Raw genomic sequence first — 22,390 nt, forward strand, 5'->3', positions numbered from 1 at the left:
CTCATTTTAAACTGTATATAGAGCGTGTTAGTTATACAAAGAGAAAGAAGGAAAATGAAGAAAAAGAGGAAAAATTACGGGCCTGCGGAGACACGATTAATTCATGTGATTTCATCGTCCCCCTGTGAGAGTGACGTATGAGCTGTGAGCTTGGAATAATTTTTTCAATCACGTGTCTATGCACAAAACCTCTGAGAAGTGTTGTAACACAGACTGTGTGTGGACGCAAGTACTCGAGTGAATTCAACCATGTGTTATGTTGTGTGTGTGTGTGTGTGGAGGGGGAGGGGGGTCCAGGTATTACTCTATTTACATTGTCACATTATCGAAAAGAAAAAAAACGGAAATCATTCAGCTTTAATTTAATTTAAGTTATGATTAAGATGATTTATAGCAAGTCCCCAGGAAATGAATGCAAGTCAATGTAATGTACTCTGAAGACCGGGAGAAACTCATGTGTGTGTGTGTGCATGTGTGTGTGTGTGTGTGCTTGTGTTTGCGTGTGTGTGAATGAACGTAGCGGTTTTGAACTTACAGTCATCTCTGGGCTCTGGCCCAGGAGCTCCAGCTGCTGTTGGATCTCTTGGAGCTGCCTCTCCAGCCCTCTCCTCTCCTTTCTATCCTGCAGGACCTTCTCTCCTGGCTGCGGGTCCCAATCGCACTTCCAGCCAGCCTCTGAACCGCGGCCCTGATACACAACAGACAAGACTGTTTCTCACAGAAAGCAAACAACACATTTCGCGTGTAGGTGCTCTATTACAGCTTATGACGGTCACTCTGAAACATTTAGAAAACAAATTAAAACCATATCTTTTAACAGCTCCAAGTTTCCTGAGTTACAGTTCACTGAGCTCTGTTAAAAAATGTCATCATCGAGGTTTGGCCTAAAGACGTAGAGGTACACATACAATACGCAACAGCTCTATCCTGCTTTTTACAGACCACACAGTAAAATCAGGTACTTATTTAGGACTTGTGCAAGTTTAACACAAGGCTGAGCCAGAGCTGCAATCTACATGGGTCCATCATAAATCACACATTTATGGCATCCACATGCAGTGGGTTGACACAGTAAACCACAAGCTGCATCCAAAGCAAACTCTGAAACTGGGTCAGGAGGAAATAGGAGCGTCATGTCTGGACAACCATCAACGGGCAGCTGATAAGTGAGAGGATTGTCATTCTGACCAAACGTTAGATCTTTCACTCCGACTAGGTCACACAGATGGAACGATCCAAAGTTACAAATGACATCAATATGTCGGCTACATATATATTGAAACAGGCCACACAGCTGTCACATGGTTTGCGAACACTCAGATGCAACATCACAATGAAGGAATAGCATTGGTGGATGCAGCCTGATGATCAGTAGCTATAGGTGCTAAAGTATTATTGTGTTAAATCTCAAAGTTAAACTTGTATAATCCATTCACACACCGCACACTGTATATATATTTAGTATGGATGGAAACATCATGGTAAAATGAACAATATCCTAGCAACAGACAAGTAAAGGACCTGTGTAAAAATACACTGCCGCTCTATAAAACCGGCGTCTATGTCCAAAAAAATTGTTGGGACTGAAAGGATGTTGCCAACCACAGGACTGTTTTGGAGTGTCAATCCAGTGCCATGTGGTGGAAATCTCCATCTCTGTTGGTTAGTCTGGATGCCAGGCAGGCGTATGTATGATCCAATAATGTCCAAATTGATGGATATTTCATGAAATGTCGACAACTCAATGGAGACTCAAATACAGCGTAATGGTTGGTTGCAGGAGACAGAAGGAACAAGAAGAAATTATGAACTTAACTTAAACACCAAGAAGCGGAATCTGCTTTGACACATTTCGATTAAGGAAGTATTAAAGTAGAAGGAGATCTCATTTAAGTCGAGCCAGCATGTAGAGAAGACGAGTGATTGCTTCTCTTAATGAGCAAAACAGATATAGGCAATGTCACGTAATGCATGTACGCAGTTTTTGGGCCACTGGATGATACCTGTGTGAAGCTAATATTGAAAGCTTTGCAAAACAGAACCCCCTGAGGCATGTGTGTGGTCTCACCTTCCACTGGCCTCTGTTTCTCTATAGGGAAATAATGACAGCTTCTATTTGAAGCCTTCTTTTAAGTGGTCGTTACTAGAGCCCTTCTGTTAAAACTCACTCATCCAGACTACAAAACACAACGGGATCAGACTCCTGTCATGCACGAGAGTGAGAAACGCAGAATACCAACCAGGAAAAATAAAAATTAAAGTCTAGCTTTACCACCATCCTCACACCACTAAATGCATGTTTCCAAAAAAGCCAAAATCTTTGGGAGAAACAGTTTATTTAATTTGGAAACAAACGGCTGCCCTACTTTAAAAAAAATATAGGCTCTCAAACTTTGAAGCTGTCTGCAAAGTTTAGCAGCGATAAAGCGATCAAGGATAACAGTCTGAATGAAGTTGGCATGTGTGTCACGTATTTCTTTACGAGACTATTTCCCTTGGCTATTAGCACACTACGAATTCTGAGAAGTGTAAGTTCACAATCGCTAACAAATACTGCTTAGACCTTACTAATTTCTAATGGCAAGATTAAAGACTCGTCTTTTGTCTTTGCCTGGTCCTCGCTATCTCTACACTTGTCCTGGATCACCTTAGCACCAGTGACCCAATCTAGCTAATCTGAGAAGTTTATGTAGTTAGCTGCAAAAAGCTACAACAGTTAGCAGGTCACACGTCGGTCTCACAAAATCCCACAACTGATAGCAAAATGGGAATAATGCTAATGCTAATGTACTAACAATTGCCAATTACCACTAAACACAATGGACAGTTTTTTTTTGTGTGTGTGTGTTTTTGTGGACATTTAACACTTTTATAATTTAAACGTGTACAAACTATCCACAATTTGTTTATGTTGTTGTTGTGGTTCCGAGGAGGGCTCTTGTGGCCCTATTTTCGGTCACAAAAGTTACCCGACACTTGCTATTCAACCTGCAGCTCTTCACATAGCTAGTAGCATATATTTTGATGTGTAATCCTATTTAGAGTGATGCTTAACCCGAATTTGGTAATCTTAAAAAGTCTGTATCTGGATCCAAGCATCCGATATAATGTTGCTTTGAACAACCAGGATAAAAGTAAAGCATATTACGTGATTAAATCTTTTGAATAACTAATCCCAGGTCATCTCCCAAATCATCATGATCTATCCTCTGAGCACCACGAATGTCTACTCTACACAAAAATGCATGCCAACCCATTTAAGACTTCTTGAGACATTTCGGTCTAGAGTACAGTTGTGGTTCGCAGAACCCAGAGAAAATGTTCTCACCCACTAGAGAACTTCCATATTTGCAGAGACATAGCTGAAAAAAACAATTCCTAATGTGTAACACATCAGTGTGACTAGAGGTTCAGAGAGCAGTTGAAACTGGTTTAATGTTGTTTGAAGGAGTAGGCTATGAAATAGCGTTGTTGACGATTTAAAACCACTGTATGAGATCATACGTTTTTTTAAACTGGCAGTGTTCATTTTCAATTTCATAGAAGACTCACAAGCAAATAACTTCTCATATGCAGTGTTTTGTTCAGTGTTTCTTAATAATCGATGCAGCAGTTATAAGAACTCCGTGCAACAAGTTCAGATCAATTTCTGAGACATTGGCATGGCTATCCAGAGGATCAGTCTGTGCTCTTGAGCTCATCATATTGTAGTAATGATTCACGTCTTGGAGACAACTGAGGGAATAAAGTTTTTTGACTTCAGTAGAATCCAGCGATTGTTCTAGTACATTATGATATTTGTGGTTCTCCTGGAATGTGTGATAGCTTTAACTCATTAAGAGGTCAGACAGAGTGACATCCAAACAGAGCAGAGGAGAGAGATCCATGTTCTGCTTATCTGAACCTCAGCAAAACACTCGTTATCGGCTCTCCACATATAGCCAGTTGACATACTGCTGAGGGTGTCCAATAATCACGTCACCTGTAGGGGTCACGGGACCGCTGGGAGGCCACAAAGATCTGGACTCTGTTTTCTTTGAATATGAAAAACACGTCAAACATAATTAACGTTTAAGAGAGAAGCCTCTCAGCCAGTACATCGGTGCCTTGGGATTTGATGATACTCTCCTGTCAAATGCAGATATGAGTAAAAGCATTGAAAATAGTAAACACAGAGGATTCCACTGACTGCCAAGTGCACATTGAAATCAACACGAGTGTTATAAAAACAGAGAAGAGTTCTCTGCTTGACATGATGGCTCCAGACAAGCTGTCCTTGGTTTACCGCATGTTTCAGATTTTACTTTCCCACAGTACAGAAAAAGAATGACTTGCCAATTGCCCTAAGCGATACGATCGCTAGTATATTATTCGTACGACCTATAAATAATTTTAATCAAACATGCCATTGACATTCATTAAGTGCATATTGATATCCTATGATCATCTCTACAATTTCAAATGAGGCGAAACATTCCATTTGGAGGTTGTCACAGCGTTTGAGTGTGAAACAGCTGCAGCAGTTGATGGATGATCCGTTGTTGTCCAAAGTGACGAAATGGAGAATAATAGTTAAGATTATCGTACGCCAAACATTTCACTTCAACTTAATTAAAAACAAATCTTGGATGCCTAACACTCAACACTGACTTTGCTGTAGCTTACGTTCCAGTTAAAAGAACATATAATGTATCCCATCAGTCACATTAAAGTTGCTAGACAGAGGAGGGAGCCATTGAGATTGGAAGCCTGGAGTTTCTTCCCTGCTCGAATGTGGGTTGCATCTGTGGTGCACTTCGCCGAGTATAACAGCTGGAACATCTCACGCAGACACATTCTCAGATATATCTCATAAAAAAAAAACCAAGACTAATATTTAGGTCACCATCATGTATCGGTGTCTTGTGTGTCCTATTACAAACATGTGTGAACCAGTCCAAGGCTTAGTTCAGGTTCCTTCTCACATCAGGTGTTGAGCAGGGCTGCTCAAAGTCAGACCAAGAATCACTGACGTGGCTTTATGACCTTATTTGCACAGTCAAGACAAGAAAAACTGTTTTCTGGGGCAGAAAATCCAAAGTGTCAAACATTATGAAAAGAGTAAGTTAAACAATTAGAAAATGTAATGGGTCGATAGGTTTTTCTCTAAAAGCACTTCTGTGATGTGAACGCCAGCCAACATTTCAAACAGTAGTATGCTCTCGTATGCAGTAGCCACAAAATGGCTCACTGGCATTTACTCTGGGGGGCTCAGATTTATTCAAAATGTCATAAGAAACAGGCTATGCGAAGGGTAAAGGTTTGTTCAATTGTTGTCATAAACTGCACTTTTTAAGTATGTTGTAATACAGTTGAAATTGGGTCTAATTTCAGCCTAAAACAAAGTTGAACTTTTAACACAGACTGGTCAGAATGCCCATGATGACCAATGTCCACCATCGAAAGCACCTACAATGGTCACATGACCCTCTGAACTGGATTATGGAGTGATGGCTCATGTATTCTTTTACATAGTGTGGACAGCCGGGTCTGAGTGTGTCGTTTAGATCTGGGATCAGTATCAGGACTATGGGAAGAAAAGTCATTAGAGGCAGGGTGACGCTTTGGACGATGTTCTGCAGAGAGACCTTGAGTCTTAGTGTAGTGTCTTCAACTCTGAGTTGTGGATAACAATGAAGACAGACTCCCAAGGAGATGTCTTTCCGAATGATTTATGATGATGTATGCACAGAAACAGTTGTACAGATAACTGGGACCGTCACCGAATTTTCTTATTCACACTGACACCCAGTATGTATCATCCCGAGAGAGTCCAAAGCAAAGAGGAAGTACCACCACGGAATCGCTTTCAGAATAAAATGCTTGCTCTAACTACGGCACTACTCCTCCATTGCATCTCCCGAGAAGATACACACACTCAACACATAACCAACCTTCCTATGTAAACAATTATAAAAGAGGAGACCGATGGGAACTAAACAAAAAGAAACAAACAAAAACCTAAAAACATTCCAGACAAATTCGGTATCCTCTTTTGCAGCTTGGATTTCTAACCCACCAGGTTCTGTAACGACAAAACTACGAAGTGAGGGCGAAACATGCTCAGCCTTCAGTCTGGATAAAGAGGGAAGAGATTTAGTGGACAGGCAGGCAGTTCATGCTGGGACTGATTGGTGTATATTCCCCTGTGTTTACAGGCATGTATTGTCAAATGGCTACACATTGCAAAGGGGACAGTGTCGTTTTGATCAAAGACAGCCACCCATGCTGACTCACCCAGACATGGCTGACATCGTGTTGCACAGAATAGCACTCTCCTCTCTTTATTTTTTTGTCTCCCTCTGTTTCTCTGCGAATCTGAGCTATAGTAGAAAATCTGACTGTGCCACGTGGACCCAGGCTACCTGCCAAGGCCTGTCCACATGCCTTGCAATGAGCACTCCCTGTGAGATCTCGAGAGTAAACTGCTCGGAAGCTATGGCTGAGAGTTTCCTTGTAACCCCCTTCTCCTCCTCCTCCTCTTATTTCTCTGTATCTCAGATTGACATTCTGCCCGACTGTGTCCCAGTCATCTGCCAAGTTATGAGGCAAGCGTGCTGCGTTGTGCACCGACCTGCGTGTTGATACTTGGGTAAACAAGGTAAATTCAAATAAATGTTTTTAATTCTGCACCACTTGCCTGGCAAAACATTGAAGTTTTAAAACTATAATCTCAATTTTCCCCTCCCAATTATTTAAGTATATGCCTCAGAGCTATCTGTGACTACTGCTGCATGAAAGATGATTTGTGGATCCCTGTGTAGTGATGTCAGTCCTAGATACAATATTTGTTTGCGTCCACTGTGTCCTTTTCCCCTTCAGATGTTAAGGTTTTACATCTGTATTTTGGATCCTGTGTTGATGACATGCTGAATGTGATTGCTTAACATTCTTGAAGTATTACCATATTCACTTGATGGTCATCAGGATCTGGGTCATCTTCTACTTACTTTTGTTTCACATGTGAGGGTGGTCTGGAGCGATCAGAGTTGCACAAATGAAAAAATCTTGGTGCATCCCGCAAATGAAAAAAGCATGGTGAATGTGATACTGGGTTCAAATATCTGCAGCATATTTGAAAATAATCAGAAGAGCGTTTGAAGGTCAAAGACTGTTTGATCGGTTTTAAGTTATCACTGCTCCTGTTGTTAGCGTCAGACTTGTATAGGACCATTGTTTGGTTTCATTCCCTGTGCTATTAGATGCTTATTTAAGGTTTGCCAAATAGTGACACAGACAAAAGAAATTTGAACAAAGAACTTAAGAAGCAGACCATGCTAAATGTTCATTGAAAGCATCTGGAGGGGGAAATGGTCCAATAATCTTTTTGCACTTTTTGTCTCCCAGTGATAAAAGCTGTGTATTGTTGAGTCTAATATCTACATTTCAGCTGTTAACGGCTACATTGCACTTTTTCAATGTCAGAGAAAATGTAGGAAGGTGGGAACTGTCTGTGTAATGCTTAAAATAATAGTTAGCAGCTGACAGCTACCCGGGCTGTGTCCGAAATCAAAATGTGTATTTTATACACAGTATGATGAGTTCTGCCCTGTGTTATAATATATAGAATAAAGGCCTGTGATGATATTCTAAAATGCTTTAATGCTATTTAACGGGCCATGGAGACGGGAGATTAGCGAATATTTTAAGGTCGGTTTATTGTTAACAGATGACTTTGTGACTAAATTATCCACTGTGGAACGTAATAATGAGTGGAACACTTAGATCTTAACCAAGACAAAGAAAAAACCTCTTGAAACTCTTAACACAACTGCTGCTGTGGATAACGCCAGTGGGTGAGGCATTTATAAGAAGACAATAAACTGGGTCTCATGGGAATTACAGGGTGGGGAAGGTTGTGGGTGTGGTGTCTCTTCGCTCCAGCCAAGTTAATCTTGTGAAAAAGCCCAAGTGTGCCACATAGCAACCCTGACATCTCACTTCTCACCATTCAGCTGTCCGGCCATCAGAAGAATATAAAAACCACTGAGGCTGCAAAGATGATATTAACAATTCCCATAGCACTTTAAAATAAAATCAGAACATTTGAAAGTAATTAGCTTACCCATGCTATTACACTACAAAAAGACACCCAGTCACTTGCAAGCTGCACCAGTGTTATAGGCGTTAGATAGTAGAACCCGACTGATATGAATCTTGAGAGGCAGATGCCGTTATTATTAAAGCAAATTCCGATACCTTTATATCTGCTGATACATATATTGTTTAATGTGGCAATCATTCCTAAGAAGTCTTTATCAAACCCTTGTGGCAAAGGAATGTAATTAAAAATGGTCGGTATACATTTATTTATACTTGACACTTCTCTAGTCTTGATGACCTCTCAGTGCACTTTGCAGTACAGCTATTTCCCACATTTTCACACATACTCATACAGTACAGCTATTTCCAGCACCTTTTATATCAAACATCCCTCCCACACTGCAAAAACAGTCGTCAATTTGGGGTTCATTGTTTTGCCCAAGGACACATAGGCACGCAAAATGGATGGAGGAGCTAACCCTAACCCCAAACTTTTGGTTACTGGACAACCCGCTATATTCCTCCTGAGCCTAAGCTGCCCAACTCTGGCTTGATATTTAACAGTTTAATCAGAAACATTATAGTGAATAGCCATTAATAGAGGAAAAGGGTCATCTCAGCCAATTTATATCAGACAGCCAAGATATCCAGTGGTTTTAACTGAATATGCTAAACTTTAGCCACTGTTATATAAAATATAGTCGCATCCCCTTATGTTGTGTATGAGCATATTGTCAACATTTCAGTAGGGATATGGAAATCCAATAACAAAGACACTTTCTGTGTTAGCAGAGAGGACATAGTGTCTTTTATTTTCCTGCTGTCGTCTTTATTGAAAAGAGACACATTGTTCTACCAAAAAATACACTACGTACATCTTCTTTGTTTACTTGATAGTTGAGTTTTTGTTTTGAGGACAGGGCGCATAGAGTACACATTTAATACACAATATACCACGTCTATATGTATACTACACGTATATCTGCATCACTTGTCTGCACAGTTGGAATATGTCATGTATTCTAATAGAGCCAGTGATTAAAATAAAGAACAAACCTACATTTAAGATGAATATAACATGACCAAAGCGTTTCCACACATGTTTAATTACATGACCGGACTAAATAAGATAAATTTACTAACTGCCGGCTGACCACGTCGTGTTGGTCAAAAGGGCGTTCTCTGCCCAAAGCTCTGCTCTCTGACTTAATGTTTGCTCTTGTTAAAATCATGGGTGCTCATCAGCAACCGCACAGTGTGACTAAGTGACCTCATCGTCTTACATCAAAATATAGCCGATCCAATGCACAACACAAACACAGCTGGAGTTACTATGCAAACGCACAAACACAAAGAGCTGACACGCTCGTCGTTAACGGAGGCGTCTGATGCAGTCGAGCGCAGCAGGACAGTTTCTTAAAACCATAATATCATCCATTAATGTTCATTGTAACCACTCTTTCAAAAAGAAGCCACATTTGAGTGAATGGCATATGTAATCCTGATCTGTGACACACACACACAGGCACACACACACACCCATGTCACCAAACACCAACACTAGCTAGTTCTCATGACAGAGTCCCCTCCGCTGGCTCCAAACTGTGGGTGGTGCATGCATTACCACACAGTGTTACAGTAGGAGGGGTGCACTGTACATTGATACTGTATGTGCCAACAGATGTTTTTAATGACAGGCAGCCTATTTCAGCTGAAGACTGAGAGAAGAGGAGATGAATAAAGAATGCTCAGGCAGCGCTTCTGTCTCATAAGCACAATATTAAAGTCGCCTAATTGCAGCAGGGTTCAAAGTTGTATTTTGATCCCATTCAGTCAAGATGATTAAAGAAGGGTTTACCTGACCTTTTTCCTATCATCACTTCAAAGCCGGCGGGGCATTTTTGCATCATGACTTCTATTGTGACTCCCAGTCTGGCCATGTGCTGAGTGATACTGTGCATCCACAACCTAAAAATTCTGATATTAACCTGAGTTAGACAATAGTCTGAATGAGACACTGTCACTTAAACAGCATTTCCTGAATACCGTAAGCCAAATAAGGTCATTAAGACATGGAGTATTACAACCTTATTCGCATGATTAAGACATACACATCTTTATCACATTATAACACTCTATTGGGGACTTCACAGCATTTTGTGACATTGAAAGATGTCCGTAACCAGCTGCTTGATGGCGCATTTTAGCGTAGACCAGATTGTTGGCACTACTAAGAATTCACATTTCTGGGGTAAGGTAGAAACTGTAGTTTTAGAGGGACATCATGCCGATTTTGGACGGGTGCCAACATTGCAATGACAACATTTTTAAAGACATCACAGGAATGTCTACATATGAAGTAGTGGATGATGATAGTTCATGATCAGACTCTGTAGTGTGTTAAGGTTAAAATAATGTGCACATGTATTATCAGTCATGGCAGTAAAGCATGCACATGTCACTGCATCACCTTAAATAATGAGACTGACCTTAATGACGAAACAGCTGACCTCACTGATATGTACTTCATCACTAAACATACAAGTTCACAGACAAACACCTCTTTTAAAGACATTTTCCATCGCACAAAAAAACCCAAGCACACTTTCGAGTAGTTTTTGGACAAAGAACGTCTTCCTATAGGTTGACGATTTGCTTCGTATACAGTAGCTAAACCATTCTACATGTATTAATGTCTCCAAATGAAAGGGGAGGCCTCGTTCTTTTTCTGGAGCTGGCACTCCTTTACCTCCACCAACTCTGTAATTAGCTCCTGATGGAGGCTGACTCTCCTCAGTGGCAGTGTACCAGCTTGCTGACTGCATCCACCCTCGCGGGCTCAATTGATGAACTCTAGTACCACTAAGGTGACTGCACAGGAATGCACAGGCTGCTTCTCGGCACAGAATATCAATCACGACTTATTAAGGATGCTGGATGCCGCCAAGTTCTGAAGTCACAGATTCAAGCCCTGACTGATCCTTTATGAGCGAGTGCTCACTGGGGAGAGGTGAATAACTCCCTCTTCTGTGTAAGACGTGACAGATGATCGATCCGACACAGCCAGGAGCAAAAGACAATGGCATACGTGGAAATCCAGCAGGCCATGATTTAATATCGCAGGGAAAAACAGATTCAGTGGTGTTGAAACAGAAACAAGAGGAGCTCTTTTATAATATAAGACATTAAAGACAGTGCTGGAATGAGGCAGGCAAACTAGCAGGATCAGGAACCGCTGCCCAAATGGTTTGAGTTAGGATCTACGACAAGTGTGAGCTACTACCGAGATGAAACGTAACCACGAGACAAAAGCATATTTACTTTTACGACCACCTTCAGGATTTATGGTCACTTACGTGGATTGAGTGACTGGCCGCGAAAGAGATTTATTGTGTGCCTCATAAATGCATACCACAACAGTGCAGTGGGATTTAAGTAGGTTAATCAACTGCTTTTCAATGCCTAGAAGTGCGATGTTGCTCAACATTTCCATTTTTTGTGCAACATACTACATTACATCATTATCAGCAGAATAGTATATTAGCAGCAGTATGTTATAACAGCAGCGAATGTGAATCATCTGCAACCAGTTACTTGCGAGATAAAGTTTTGTGTCATCGTTAAATTCATATTTTACATCATTTGAACGGGAATGCCAGCGTTAGCGATTCGAGCACTAATGAAGAGCAGATGACTGATGGGGGATTTTACTTTCTTCAAAATATATTTTTTTAACCAGACAAGATGATTAAAGGGTGGGAAGGGAGGGAAAGTGGGTTGCACAAGTCCAGCTGTCCAGCAATAGCGTAATCTGTACAAGTGGCCACAGTAGAGAGTCCTGCAACAAGGGAGTGTTGTCTTATTTAAACAATGACAGTGTGTGTACACGTTGAACTTCAGCACCACCTCAGCCATTACAACAAGTTTGAACATTTTAGATGTGGGAATTTAAAGAAGCACGGAGTCATGTCTTCATCTAAACGCTCCCCAGAGTTCCCCTATTGATCATGTGCACATCTGGCTGGGCTCAGTCTAGTCTCAGTGGAAACGATTGTAGTGAAAACTGGGCTTTTGAGATGTAGTTTGTCTTTGTCAGGCGAAGAGGTCAATCATATTCACTCAAGTCAACAGACTGATTTCTGATCTTCACAATGAATCTGCCCCATGAGTCCGACTGCAGTGTTTCATGATGCTAAGGCTGCAACTAATGATTATTTACTGTATCAGTTACTCTGCCAATTATCTGCATTAGTAAATAGTCAATCAGTGAAACAGTGAAGGATGCATTACAGTTTCCCAGAACCTAACCCGGGGTTAAGCAGACTGCTTCTTTTATCCAACCAGGTGCCCAAAACCCCAAGTTATTCAGAGTATTATCACAAGAGAAGAAGACAGAAATGTGCTTGAGGAGTTAAATTATTTCGTTTCATTATTGTTTTTTAATGATGATTTGTTGATGTCTAAAATGATACATTTTTAAAAGAGTTACCAATTGTGTGCTGCAAAACATTGTGCACATATATTCAGGCAAATACTGTTATCTGATACATATGAGTTCAATGGAAAGCTGATTACTGATAATCTGGTAATTGATTACTGCAAATTAGTCGTGGGCAGACATTAAGCGAGGGGTGAGGTACATCCTGGACAGGTCATCAGTGTTGACAAACAAACAGGGCTCACAAATAACCATTCACACTCACGTTCACATCTAAAGGCAATATAGAGTCTCAAATAGCTGTGGGAGGAAGCGAGAGTTCCCAGAGAAAAGCAACACCGACATGAGGAGACCATGCAAACCCCACAGTGGTTTGGGACCTTCCTGCTGTAGGTGACAGTGCTCATCATTTTACCACCTCCGCCGTCCACTGACAATTTCAATCATCTAAACAGACAACAAAGGGGCACAGCATACATGACTTCCATAGCTCAAGTTCAAATGTTAAGCGGTTTAATGTGTTCTTTATATAGGGGAGAGCGGGGTAATGTGAGACACCCCCTGTATCTAGGCACAGAACACATTTGTGGTCATCTGATCATTATGTTTTCAAGCCCCTCCCATTCCCCCCTTGCCATGAAGGAGAAGTTGGTACTGGTGCTGTGGAAAGTATTTTTTTCAGAAAAATGTGTAAATTAAATTTTCTTGCTTTGAACTTAATCAACTGTTGTGTCAAAACAAATTGATTAAGTTAGAAAAACTTATATCATGCATGTTGGTGAACGTCCAACATATTAAACCATGTGATCGATGCTAGCTGAAGATTAGCCTGAATTGCTAAGAGATGTTGTTTTTTCTAAAATGTTGGCTGTGGGATAAAGTGAGACAAATGCTGTTTAGTAAAGTGAGTAATCAAGCACAAATTAAGTTTAGTCTTAAAAATATTTTTGTGTAATCATACATTACATATGTTTTATTTTTAATGTCATAAACATTGTAGAAAAGCTGTCATGCCAAGAAACTATACCAGGAAGACAACCTGGGGCCAAACACCCCTCGCAGAGATGGAGAGTGCAGCCGCTGAGGTCATGCAAGGAAAGAAGTCCTTAAGAAAAGCTGGAAGGGATAGAAATATTGATAAGATAACCCTCAAAAGATTCATAAAGAAAAAAGAGAAAGTGGAAGTAAAATCAGTAGCCTGGGGTGCAGTAGCTGAGGCAAAGAGAATATTCACAGATGAGATGGAGGAGGAGCTTCCAAACACTTGAAACAACTAGCTGACCAGTTCCATGGCCTTGCTCCAGTTAAGTGCCGTGAACTGGCATTTGAATACGCAGAGAAAAACAATATCCCTGTCCCTGCCAATTGGACAGAGAAACAATGTGCAGGTAAGCTAGGGTGTGCAAGAGATCACATGAATCATAATAATCATAAATGTGCTTAATTGACCAATCCCCATGATTCTGTTACTAGTCCGATATTAGTTTTGGAATGTGTGGTTGTCAATCTAGCTGTCAGGATTTTAACTAATACAACATGTGTTGTTATGGTAGTTTTAAAGTGGAAAAAGTAAGTGTCTCACTTTACCCCGGCTACGGGGTAAAGTGAGACACAAGACCACTTTTTTAAAAACAATCATATTTTCACTGCCCTTTGTCCTGAAGACATTCTGATCATTTCCATTGCTAGAAAACATCCTGAATTAATGGGAAATGTGTACATTTTACTGATATATCATTTTAGCTCGCCTAGAGGGGAGCAAATGTAAAAAATGTCTCACATTACCCCGCTCTCCCCTACCAGCCGATGACTGACTTGGTAAGTTTATAGTGGGAAATATTTAAGCAAGTAACATAATTATTCTGGACATTGTGCCATAGATCTACCGCACCGGCGTTCCTGTACTGCATTTTGTCCTTGTCTACAAATTGATAGTAGAAAATGGCATCTTGGGTTCACAACACAGAGTTTTAAAGGTTTTATTACTACAGGAACATTATTTTCCGCTGACAGGCTACGTAAATGATGAGCATGCCATCTGGCATTAAAACAGAGTCAGATAAGGTCCTGAGCTCACTTCTAGGATCAGGAACGAGCCCAAGACCAAGGCCTGGAAAATTCTTGAGTTATAAATATCTGAGAAGTTGGTTCTCCACTGTCTGATGTGGCAGATATGTACAGATCACTCATACAATGAGCACTCAGGTGAGCATTGTAGAAGTACCACCCTCTGGTTGAATGCTTCCACCAGCCAGGGCAGTTTCAGTCTTAGGGTTGCAAAGGGGCGGAAACTTTCCGGTAAATTTCCGGAAACTTTCCATGGGAATATTCAGCTCGTAAATTTTCAGCTCGGGAATATTCAGCTCGGGATTTTTGAAAAAAAAAAATATACCAAATTAAACGCTGATCAATAAAAACATCATTTAAAACTCTATATTAAAGATGTATGGAATGCAGCACATGCTGCACGTTGAATTTCAACCCTGCACTGTGCATTTCTCCATCACATGCACAGATAATTCCGAGCATCCTGCACACTACAGCAGGCCTAAATAGCCCTGCTGTAGTGTGCAGGACTAGTCAGGTAAGCCTATTTCTATTCATTTATCCATCAATTGTAAAATATTTTTAAAGACAATTCCAATTGTTTGGCCAACTATTTATATCTCTGGCATTGCATTAGTGTTTTTTTTACTAATCTCTCATCTTATTCTACAGAACAATTCCACGTGCACTATCTCATGTGTGGAGACATTTCACCCCAGCCAATGTAGAAGGAAAGGCTGTGTACATTTGCAAATACTGTGCAAAGACCTATGTTAAGAATGACACATATCCAGAAGCATATAGTCAAGTGCCAAAAGTTTCCTCAGGGCTCAAATCAGCCTATGACAAAACAAATGTTTATATGTATGTCTGTATAAGACAAGGTAAATACAGTTAGTATAAATTATCCACAAAATGTCCTGTTCATTCCCGTTAATTCCCGTATATTCCCGTTAATTCCCATGGAAAGTTTCCAACTTTGAATATTCCCGAAATTTTGCAACCCTATTCAGTCTACATTCAATCCTTTGCAGACTCATATGAGGTCAGCTTGACCTTTGACCACTGAAATCTAACAAGTTCATCTTTGAGTCCAAGTTACAACTGGTCAAAATTTAAGAATCCCCTGAAGGCAGACTTGCGTTGTCATGTTGGAGTGGCCCAAATTTTTTCTTTAAAGCCACCATGAACTTGACGTTTGACCAGCTACATTTAAATAGTTAATCCATGGGATAAGTGAACATTTGTGCCAAATTTGAAAGGATTCTGTCAAGGTCCAAATGCTGACAGTAGCATAAAAAAGGAGCATACATGAACCAACCCAGAACTAACCCAACATACAACAAAATATTGTGAAGAAATAAATGCATCAAAAGTTACCACTGCTCATATGGAAATAACATTATCTTTTTAATAATGAAACAACAGTCTAGGAAATATTTTACACTAAGTTTAATAGTGGGAAATAATGCACAAGAGGCTTTATAATATGACCTTCCTATGGAGACGTGGTTAAGTGGATGGAAAAATGAGGCAACCCTCGGTTCCAAATTACAGTGGCGAACGCAAGACTATTTTTTCCCCACTTACGAATCAGGGTGTAACTCCCCCAGGGTCAGGAACAAAAGAGTTTACAAAATGTAATCGGTGCCCTGCTGAGCTGACCTTGTATAAGACTTATAACCTCGTCTCAGAGCGGCCACGGATGGTGTCTGATGGCACTCTAAGGAAACACTGGAATCACACATACCTGGGCCACGCTGATGTTTGTGTAGGAACTTTGCACTGAGACGAATTCTTCAACAGGGAGGAAAAGGCGGATTTTGGAGTCAATGTCACTCAGCTGCTCCAGGTCAGAGGACACCGGGGTGTAACCTTGTCCTGTCAGGACTGACACCGCCCACATGTCCGCCTGGAAGAGAAGCATCACTGAATTAAATCATAGTCCACTGAGTATGAGCCTGCTTTATTTCAAGGTAGGCCTAAATATGGGAGTGATGAACATTATAATTTTTTGCTTAAGCAGTAATCTTATAACAATGACCTTGGAATTCACTTCTGTTAGGCGAACACGGTGCCACACTACAACAAATACATAGTCAAATGCCAGCACTTTGTCCATCGCCCCTTTCTCACTGTGACTCTGTTCCAGTGAGTTTCATTCATATCCTATGTGAACCACTGGGTGGGTGGTGAGCTCATCCAGGCTCAGTGGTGAGATACGATCTCGTAGCAATGCTATGATGAAAAACAAAAGCGCAACTCCACAAAGAACGCAGCTGTAACCTTTGATCGCTGTCAGGGGGGAGTAGAAGAAACTTGGCGTAAGACAACAGCAAATATTAGGCTCTATTAATTAGGTGGAGCAGCAAACAAAGCCAAAAGGTAAAAAATGTCTCCCAAAAAATATTTATGAGAAAGATTTGTTGCTTGGACTTTGCTGAGTACCTCATTCTGTCACTTAAGAAAGTCTACTCCACTACTCGGACTCTGTCCCATTGATATGATACAAAATTAACTATTCCTATTCCAGAGAGTATTCTGTGTTATTGTATTATCTGCTGATCTCTACCACATGACCAGGGGGACTGACCAAGCAGGCAAGGTCTGCGGGGATACTTCCCATCCGGGGAGTTCCAGCCTCTTCCTTCTGATCGGAAGGAGATCGGAGGTACGGACACCGCGAGATTAGAACCTACCGAACCAAACTTTTTTTTCCCATGGCAATAACTCAATTAAACAAGATGAGAGCAATGTTGAGTTATGTTGGGCTATGTCATTAATTGTCTGCTTAAACTGTGATGATATTTAAGACGGCTGCTACAGCTAATTGGGATTCTTTGTTTATCTGATGTGTTTTCAATGTTGTTGGAGAACATTAAAGTTCAAATTTGAATGTATAAACAAAACACTAACACCGTAACAAAAAAACATTGTTGTTTTTTTCTCAGTGAATGACTCTATATAAACAAGGAACACAACACTGTTAAGTTTTATTTTAGTCGTAAAAGAAAGAAATCGATTCCATCTGTAAATGTATTTATTTGCTCTCTTGCTGAAAGTAAGAAGCAAACTGTCTGTAGCTTTACAATACACAGAGTGGTATCACTCTTTACAACACCTCTGGAAAAAAGGGCAAATACACATTTTTTTTACCCGTGTAATAAATATCACTACTGTTTTCTTTTCCTTAAACCCTTTTTTCTTTCAGCCTATTGGATAGTCCATAGTGATCAGATGGGGAAGGAAGCAAGGGGGAGAGAGAAAGAGATGGTGTATGTCATGCGCACAGGACCCAGATGGAATCAAAGTCAGGATGTTGCAACATCATTTTGCTAAATCTGGATTCTCTTAATGATCAGTCAGTTCATTTTCAAAAGAATGATTCTGTGGTTGTTCCAGAATTCCAGTAATGAGAACAAATGTTCTTCCTTATATATAATTTCAACCTGAGCCCATAGGTAAGAGATAAATGCTGGAGTTCCACCACTGCAGCCCCAAAATGTTCCACTGACTGCTGCTGATTTACTGCCTCAGGTTACCAGAGCCACACAAACCTGCAGAGCTTGTGTGGAGGAAAAGTCGGTAACATTAAAAAAACACATGTGTGAGGTAAACAGTGAGTTGTGGTTGATGTGTCCTGAGGGATTCTGCCGCGAAATGGGCGACGTCCTCAGAACTGAAGACGCATGATGGCCAAAGTCCCGGTGACATAAATAATGTGCTCGCTCCATTCATAATAGCACGCCTCACAATAACAGGAAATCTTTCTCCAGCCAATAAAACAAACAAAAAACCCGAGCATCTGCGCTCCGCTCCGTTTGGTATCGGCCACCACGTTTACTCCAGTGTTGTTCTAAAAAGTCCAGGCAAACATCATAAAAAGAGCAGCGACACATAAAAGAAAAATCCCTGGCGAGCCGTCGCACGGATGCAGAGCTGTCAGGGTCAAGCTAAATGGAACCGTATGTGAAAGGTTAGTATGTTCCCTCTCACTTCCCAACTGGCCTCGCAGCTGCCAAAGGTCTATTAAAGCTAATTAAAAGTGAGAATAAAAACATTTGAAGTTAGCGTGGCGTGGGTGAGTTAACAGAAAAGCGGTCTGCTGCTCCAGGTGGCACAGGGTCTCGGACGAAGACCCATCAAGAGGGGAAAAAGAGGGCCTCGTTCTCCTCTCCTCAGCACACGCTCACCACGAGAGCAGCTGCAGCTTATGGTAGAGCTGTACGAGAGATCCCGGCTTCTGAATTTCACAGAGGCACCGCAAAGAATTTGTTGGAAAAACATGATTGTAAAGACGAATCCTTGAAATGGGGCATTCCTTACGAGCTGCATATTGCTCCTTCACATCTGGTTCATAATCTGAAATGCACTGAGGAGTCGTGATCGTCTGCCCAGAGGCTGTCTCAGCTGCCAAGCAGTCATCAAAATATTGATCTCTGACCATTGTTACGCTACGTGTGCTGCTCTCTGGGCCAATGCGTGGCTGAGCTATTTGAAAATCTTCAATAACATTGATCAAAGGGGCCAAATGTTAGATAATGTCACACATGCCGACAAATAAGGTCAGAAAGGAAACCATTGTTGAAGGCAGAGGCTGTGATTAAACAACAATATTTCAATGAAATACTTCTTTCAAATGTAGTAAATAAAAGTTAAAAATGTCTGTCGCAGGGGATGGGATCACCACTGGTAAGACCTCCAGACACGAGGGGAAGTATTAAGGAACTTGAAAAACAGTCTCATCCGACAGCACATGTTGTCTGTTAGGGCTCCATGTCAGCCTACCTCGCTGTCTGCGCCTCTGGCAACGTCCTCTTCCTCTTCGACTATTTGTTGGAGGAGCTCGGCCAGACGCTGTTTCTCAGCCTGGGTCAAAAGCATTTGGTCCCCATCACCAACTGCAAGCTATTGCATTACATACATTGGAGAAGAAGAACAAAAAGACCATGAGAATAATTGTTTGAAGTATTTGAATGTCTATTCTTTTCAGTGGTGCCCTGAGAGGCGTAATATGTGTCTTTTCTCTTGAACTACACGGGCAAATATTTTCCTCCCTGGAAAAAACAAAATGATCGAGGGACTCGCTCTAAGTCATGTGATATGCCCCAGCACTGCATTTGGCCCAGCATGAACTTTGACATACCTCAATGTTTCTCTTGACAAAGTCCCTCTGTTTTTTCTTGCCTCTGGAAGCTCCACAGTGGCTGTCTTCACATTGCTCTTCCCCAATCTCCGATGAGTCCGTGAAGTTCTCTGGCTTCTTATAACCTGTCGGATAAAGGACACTACACCAGGTAAATATTGAGCTTTATTAATAAACATCAGCTTAATCTGAGGATACAAAGAAAATCAAAGGCTTTCTGCAGAAATAAAGAAATTACTTATTAAATGCTATAATTTGCATAGTGGGTGGGAAGACAGTGCTTCCTTAGAACTAAGATGTCCCAATGATAAAATAAAAAACGCCTGAACAGAGAAACACAATGAATGCCTCGCAGGTTTCAAACTAAACAACTACAATTTGATGAGGAAACAGTTCAAAGTGTCACATTAGGGGTAAATTGTCATGCATTCACTTCAGGAGACCTGCTTTGTAATATCTAAGTTATAGCACCACTGTCTGCACCAGACTGCAAGGGGGAAAGAAACAACAGCCTTAAGTTCTCTGAGCTCATGGCGCCATCAAGTGCAAATTCTAAGCAGTGCAACAGAGAAACATTTATTGGTTTTGCTTGTGGGAGACATAGAAAAATATGTGTGCTGCATGTTCTCTCATGTATAACTTTCAATATCTCACTCGGCTCCAAACGTTGTCTCTCACGGTCACTGTCAGGAATCTGGGTTTCAAAGACAGGCACATAGTTGTCCTCCTTTTCTTCTTCTTCCTCTTTCCCTTTAACACAAAAAAAACATATTTTTAGATGTGTCACAGTGACTGTATGCACAACACATTTGAACAGTGTTGCTCGTGTGTTGTTTATGCTTACCAATGTCTTCTTCCAGGGCTAAAAACAGCTTTGTGTTCAAAGCTTCATGAGCACATTCAGAGTGACTTTGAAGTTTATTCTGCTGTAGAAAAAAACACAAGTGAGTGTGATTAGAATGATCTCCTTTTTTTATTGTCCAAACAGCACTGCACACAGACTGTATCTACCTGGAGATCTTGCCAGAGTTTGGCTTGATGCTCTTTCCTCTGACGCTTGACTTCTTTTTCTCTGCAGATCTTTACAGACAGTATTTCATCAAGACGTCTCATTTCCTCCATAGCTCTCTGTACTTCTGGATCTCCATCCGTGATGTCATAGTGACACTGACCTAAAAGAAACACAAAAGCTCTATTACAATGTGGGGACACTTCACTATTACCTCAGGGGATGTTTTTTTCTGTCTGTTTGTTAGCAGGATAATGCAAAAACTATTGGAACGATAACCACGTAGCTTGGTGAAAAGATGCAAGTTACATGGTAATTGTAACTTGCACCTCCACAGGAAGTGGATTTCTTCTTCACTTTCTTTACAAGGTGTTTTTTAGTAACAGTTTTGTTGATTTTTTACAGAATAATTCATGGATCTTGATTTAAACAAAAAAATTGGGTTACTTTCAGGAGCTGATTTGAATCAGTATATTTTGAATTTGGTGCAGATCCAAATAAGAATCAAGTGAATTAAATTTGATTTTATAAGGAACCTTTGGGGAGGTAGAGTACCTTTCCAGTTTGAAAACTGGACCATCCACTCCACTGCACATTCACTATACATGGCATTAATATAACGCACTTCTACTCTTGACCAATCAAAGCACTTTCCAGCACAGTACATCACACCTACCTTGGTCAGGACCACAGGCTGAGGAACTGGTTGCAGTCTCCTCAGAGCTCATCTGGATCTACAGGAAATTGTTTTCCAAAGTTAGTGGAGGTTATTCGATTTGGTTTTGTTCTGTCACGTGTGAACTTCTATACCTGAACATCAGGACCTCTTCTGGACGCACGGCTGCTCGTTGGTTCACTCGAAGCAGGTCGGGAAATGTCCTCTAAACTTCCTCTGATCGTTTCCATCGTGACAACTTGGTATTTGTAACTTTGAAGTAGCTGTTTGCTAAATATGATCTATTTGTCCTCAGAAACTTTCCGCTGTTTTCCGCTTTTATTAACTAGGAACGTAAACCGGATGTTGTAGCTATATCTGTTGCTATAGTTACCGAGGGAAATCGGGCTCAGTTGTAGGCTCGATGATGCACTTCCGCTGTCAACAGGAAACTGCCACTGAAATGTGAAGGCAGCTGCCGTTGAGGCCACACTGTTTCGAGGCAGCTTCCTATGATGCCACACTGTTTGGGGGCAGTTGTCACTGCCGCCACACTGTCTGTGAGCAACTAAAGCTGTCTGTGATTTATTCAATGAGATATATTGGTTTACGAAAGTTAATTAGATAGTTTGTTAGCAAAGACTCTGTGATACTTTGCCTGACTAAACTGTGATAGACCAAAGGAAAAATGTACTTTGTTATCCTTATCTTCAATATAGCAATGATGCACAGAGATGCCACTGCTCTTGGAGCAATTTCTTGTACCAAAGTAGATGGAAATAGTAAACAAAGGAACAGAGGTATTAGTAGCGGTGCGATCAGGCACCCGCTGGCACAATAGGCTGGATAAATGTATTCTGTGTTTTTGTGTTACAACACAGCAAAGAGAGACTCACAAAATGTTACTTTCTAATTGCATAGACACCATATTCAGTTTAATATACTATAATAAGTAGACCTTTGCCCAAATGTTTTCCTTATGATGGGATCCCATAGGCATTCTCCAAGGATCCT

The 22,390-nt window shown here is 40.9% G+C and overlaps 1 protein-coding gene across 2 annotated transcripts in view; it reads right to left on the bottom strand.

Annotated features, from left to right (window-relative positions):
- fsip1 (fibrous sheath interacting protein 1) overlaps positions 1 to 21,776 on the bottom strand; it is a 32,103-nt gene extending 10,327 nt beyond the window's left edge. Inside the window, exons 1-9 of one of the 2 annotated variants that reach the window (XM_053434923.1) lie at positions 21,532 to 21,776; positions 21,398 to 21,455; positions 20,724 to 20,884; positions 20,557 to 20,635; positions 20,367 to 20,462; positions 19,713 to 19,837; positions 19,355 to 19,474; positions 16,317 to 16,478; positions 536 to 688 (exon numbers count right to left, since the gene is read on the bottom strand). In XM_053434923.1, coding sequence (XP_053290898.1) covers positions 536 to 688; positions 16,317 to 16,478; positions 19,355 to 19,474; positions 19,713 to 19,837; positions 20,367 to 20,462; positions 20,557 to 20,635; positions 20,724 to 20,884; positions 21,398 to 21,455; positions 21,532 to 21,627 — 1,050 coding nt within the window. In that variant the 5' untranslated portion in view covers positions 21,628 to 21,776. Of the gene's footprint in view, positions 1 to 535; positions 689 to 16,316; positions 16,479 to 19,354; positions 19,475 to 19,712; positions 19,838 to 20,366; positions 20,463 to 20,556; positions 20,639 to 20,723; positions 20,885 to 21,397; positions 21,456 to 21,531 lie in introns of both variants that reach the window. The other variant, XM_053434922.1, reaches the window with a different exon arrangement.
- Between the last annotated feature and the right edge of the window lie 614 nt (positions 21,777 to 22,390).

The sequence above is a fragment of the Pleuronectes platessa genome, chromosome 11, assembly GCF_947347685.1.
Source record: "Pleuronectes platessa chromosome 11, fPlePla1.1, whole genome shotgun sequence".
NCBI classification, from domain to species: domain Eukaryota; kingdom Metazoa; phylum Chordata; class Actinopteri; order Pleuronectiformes; family Pleuronectidae; genus Pleuronectes; species Pleuronectes platessa.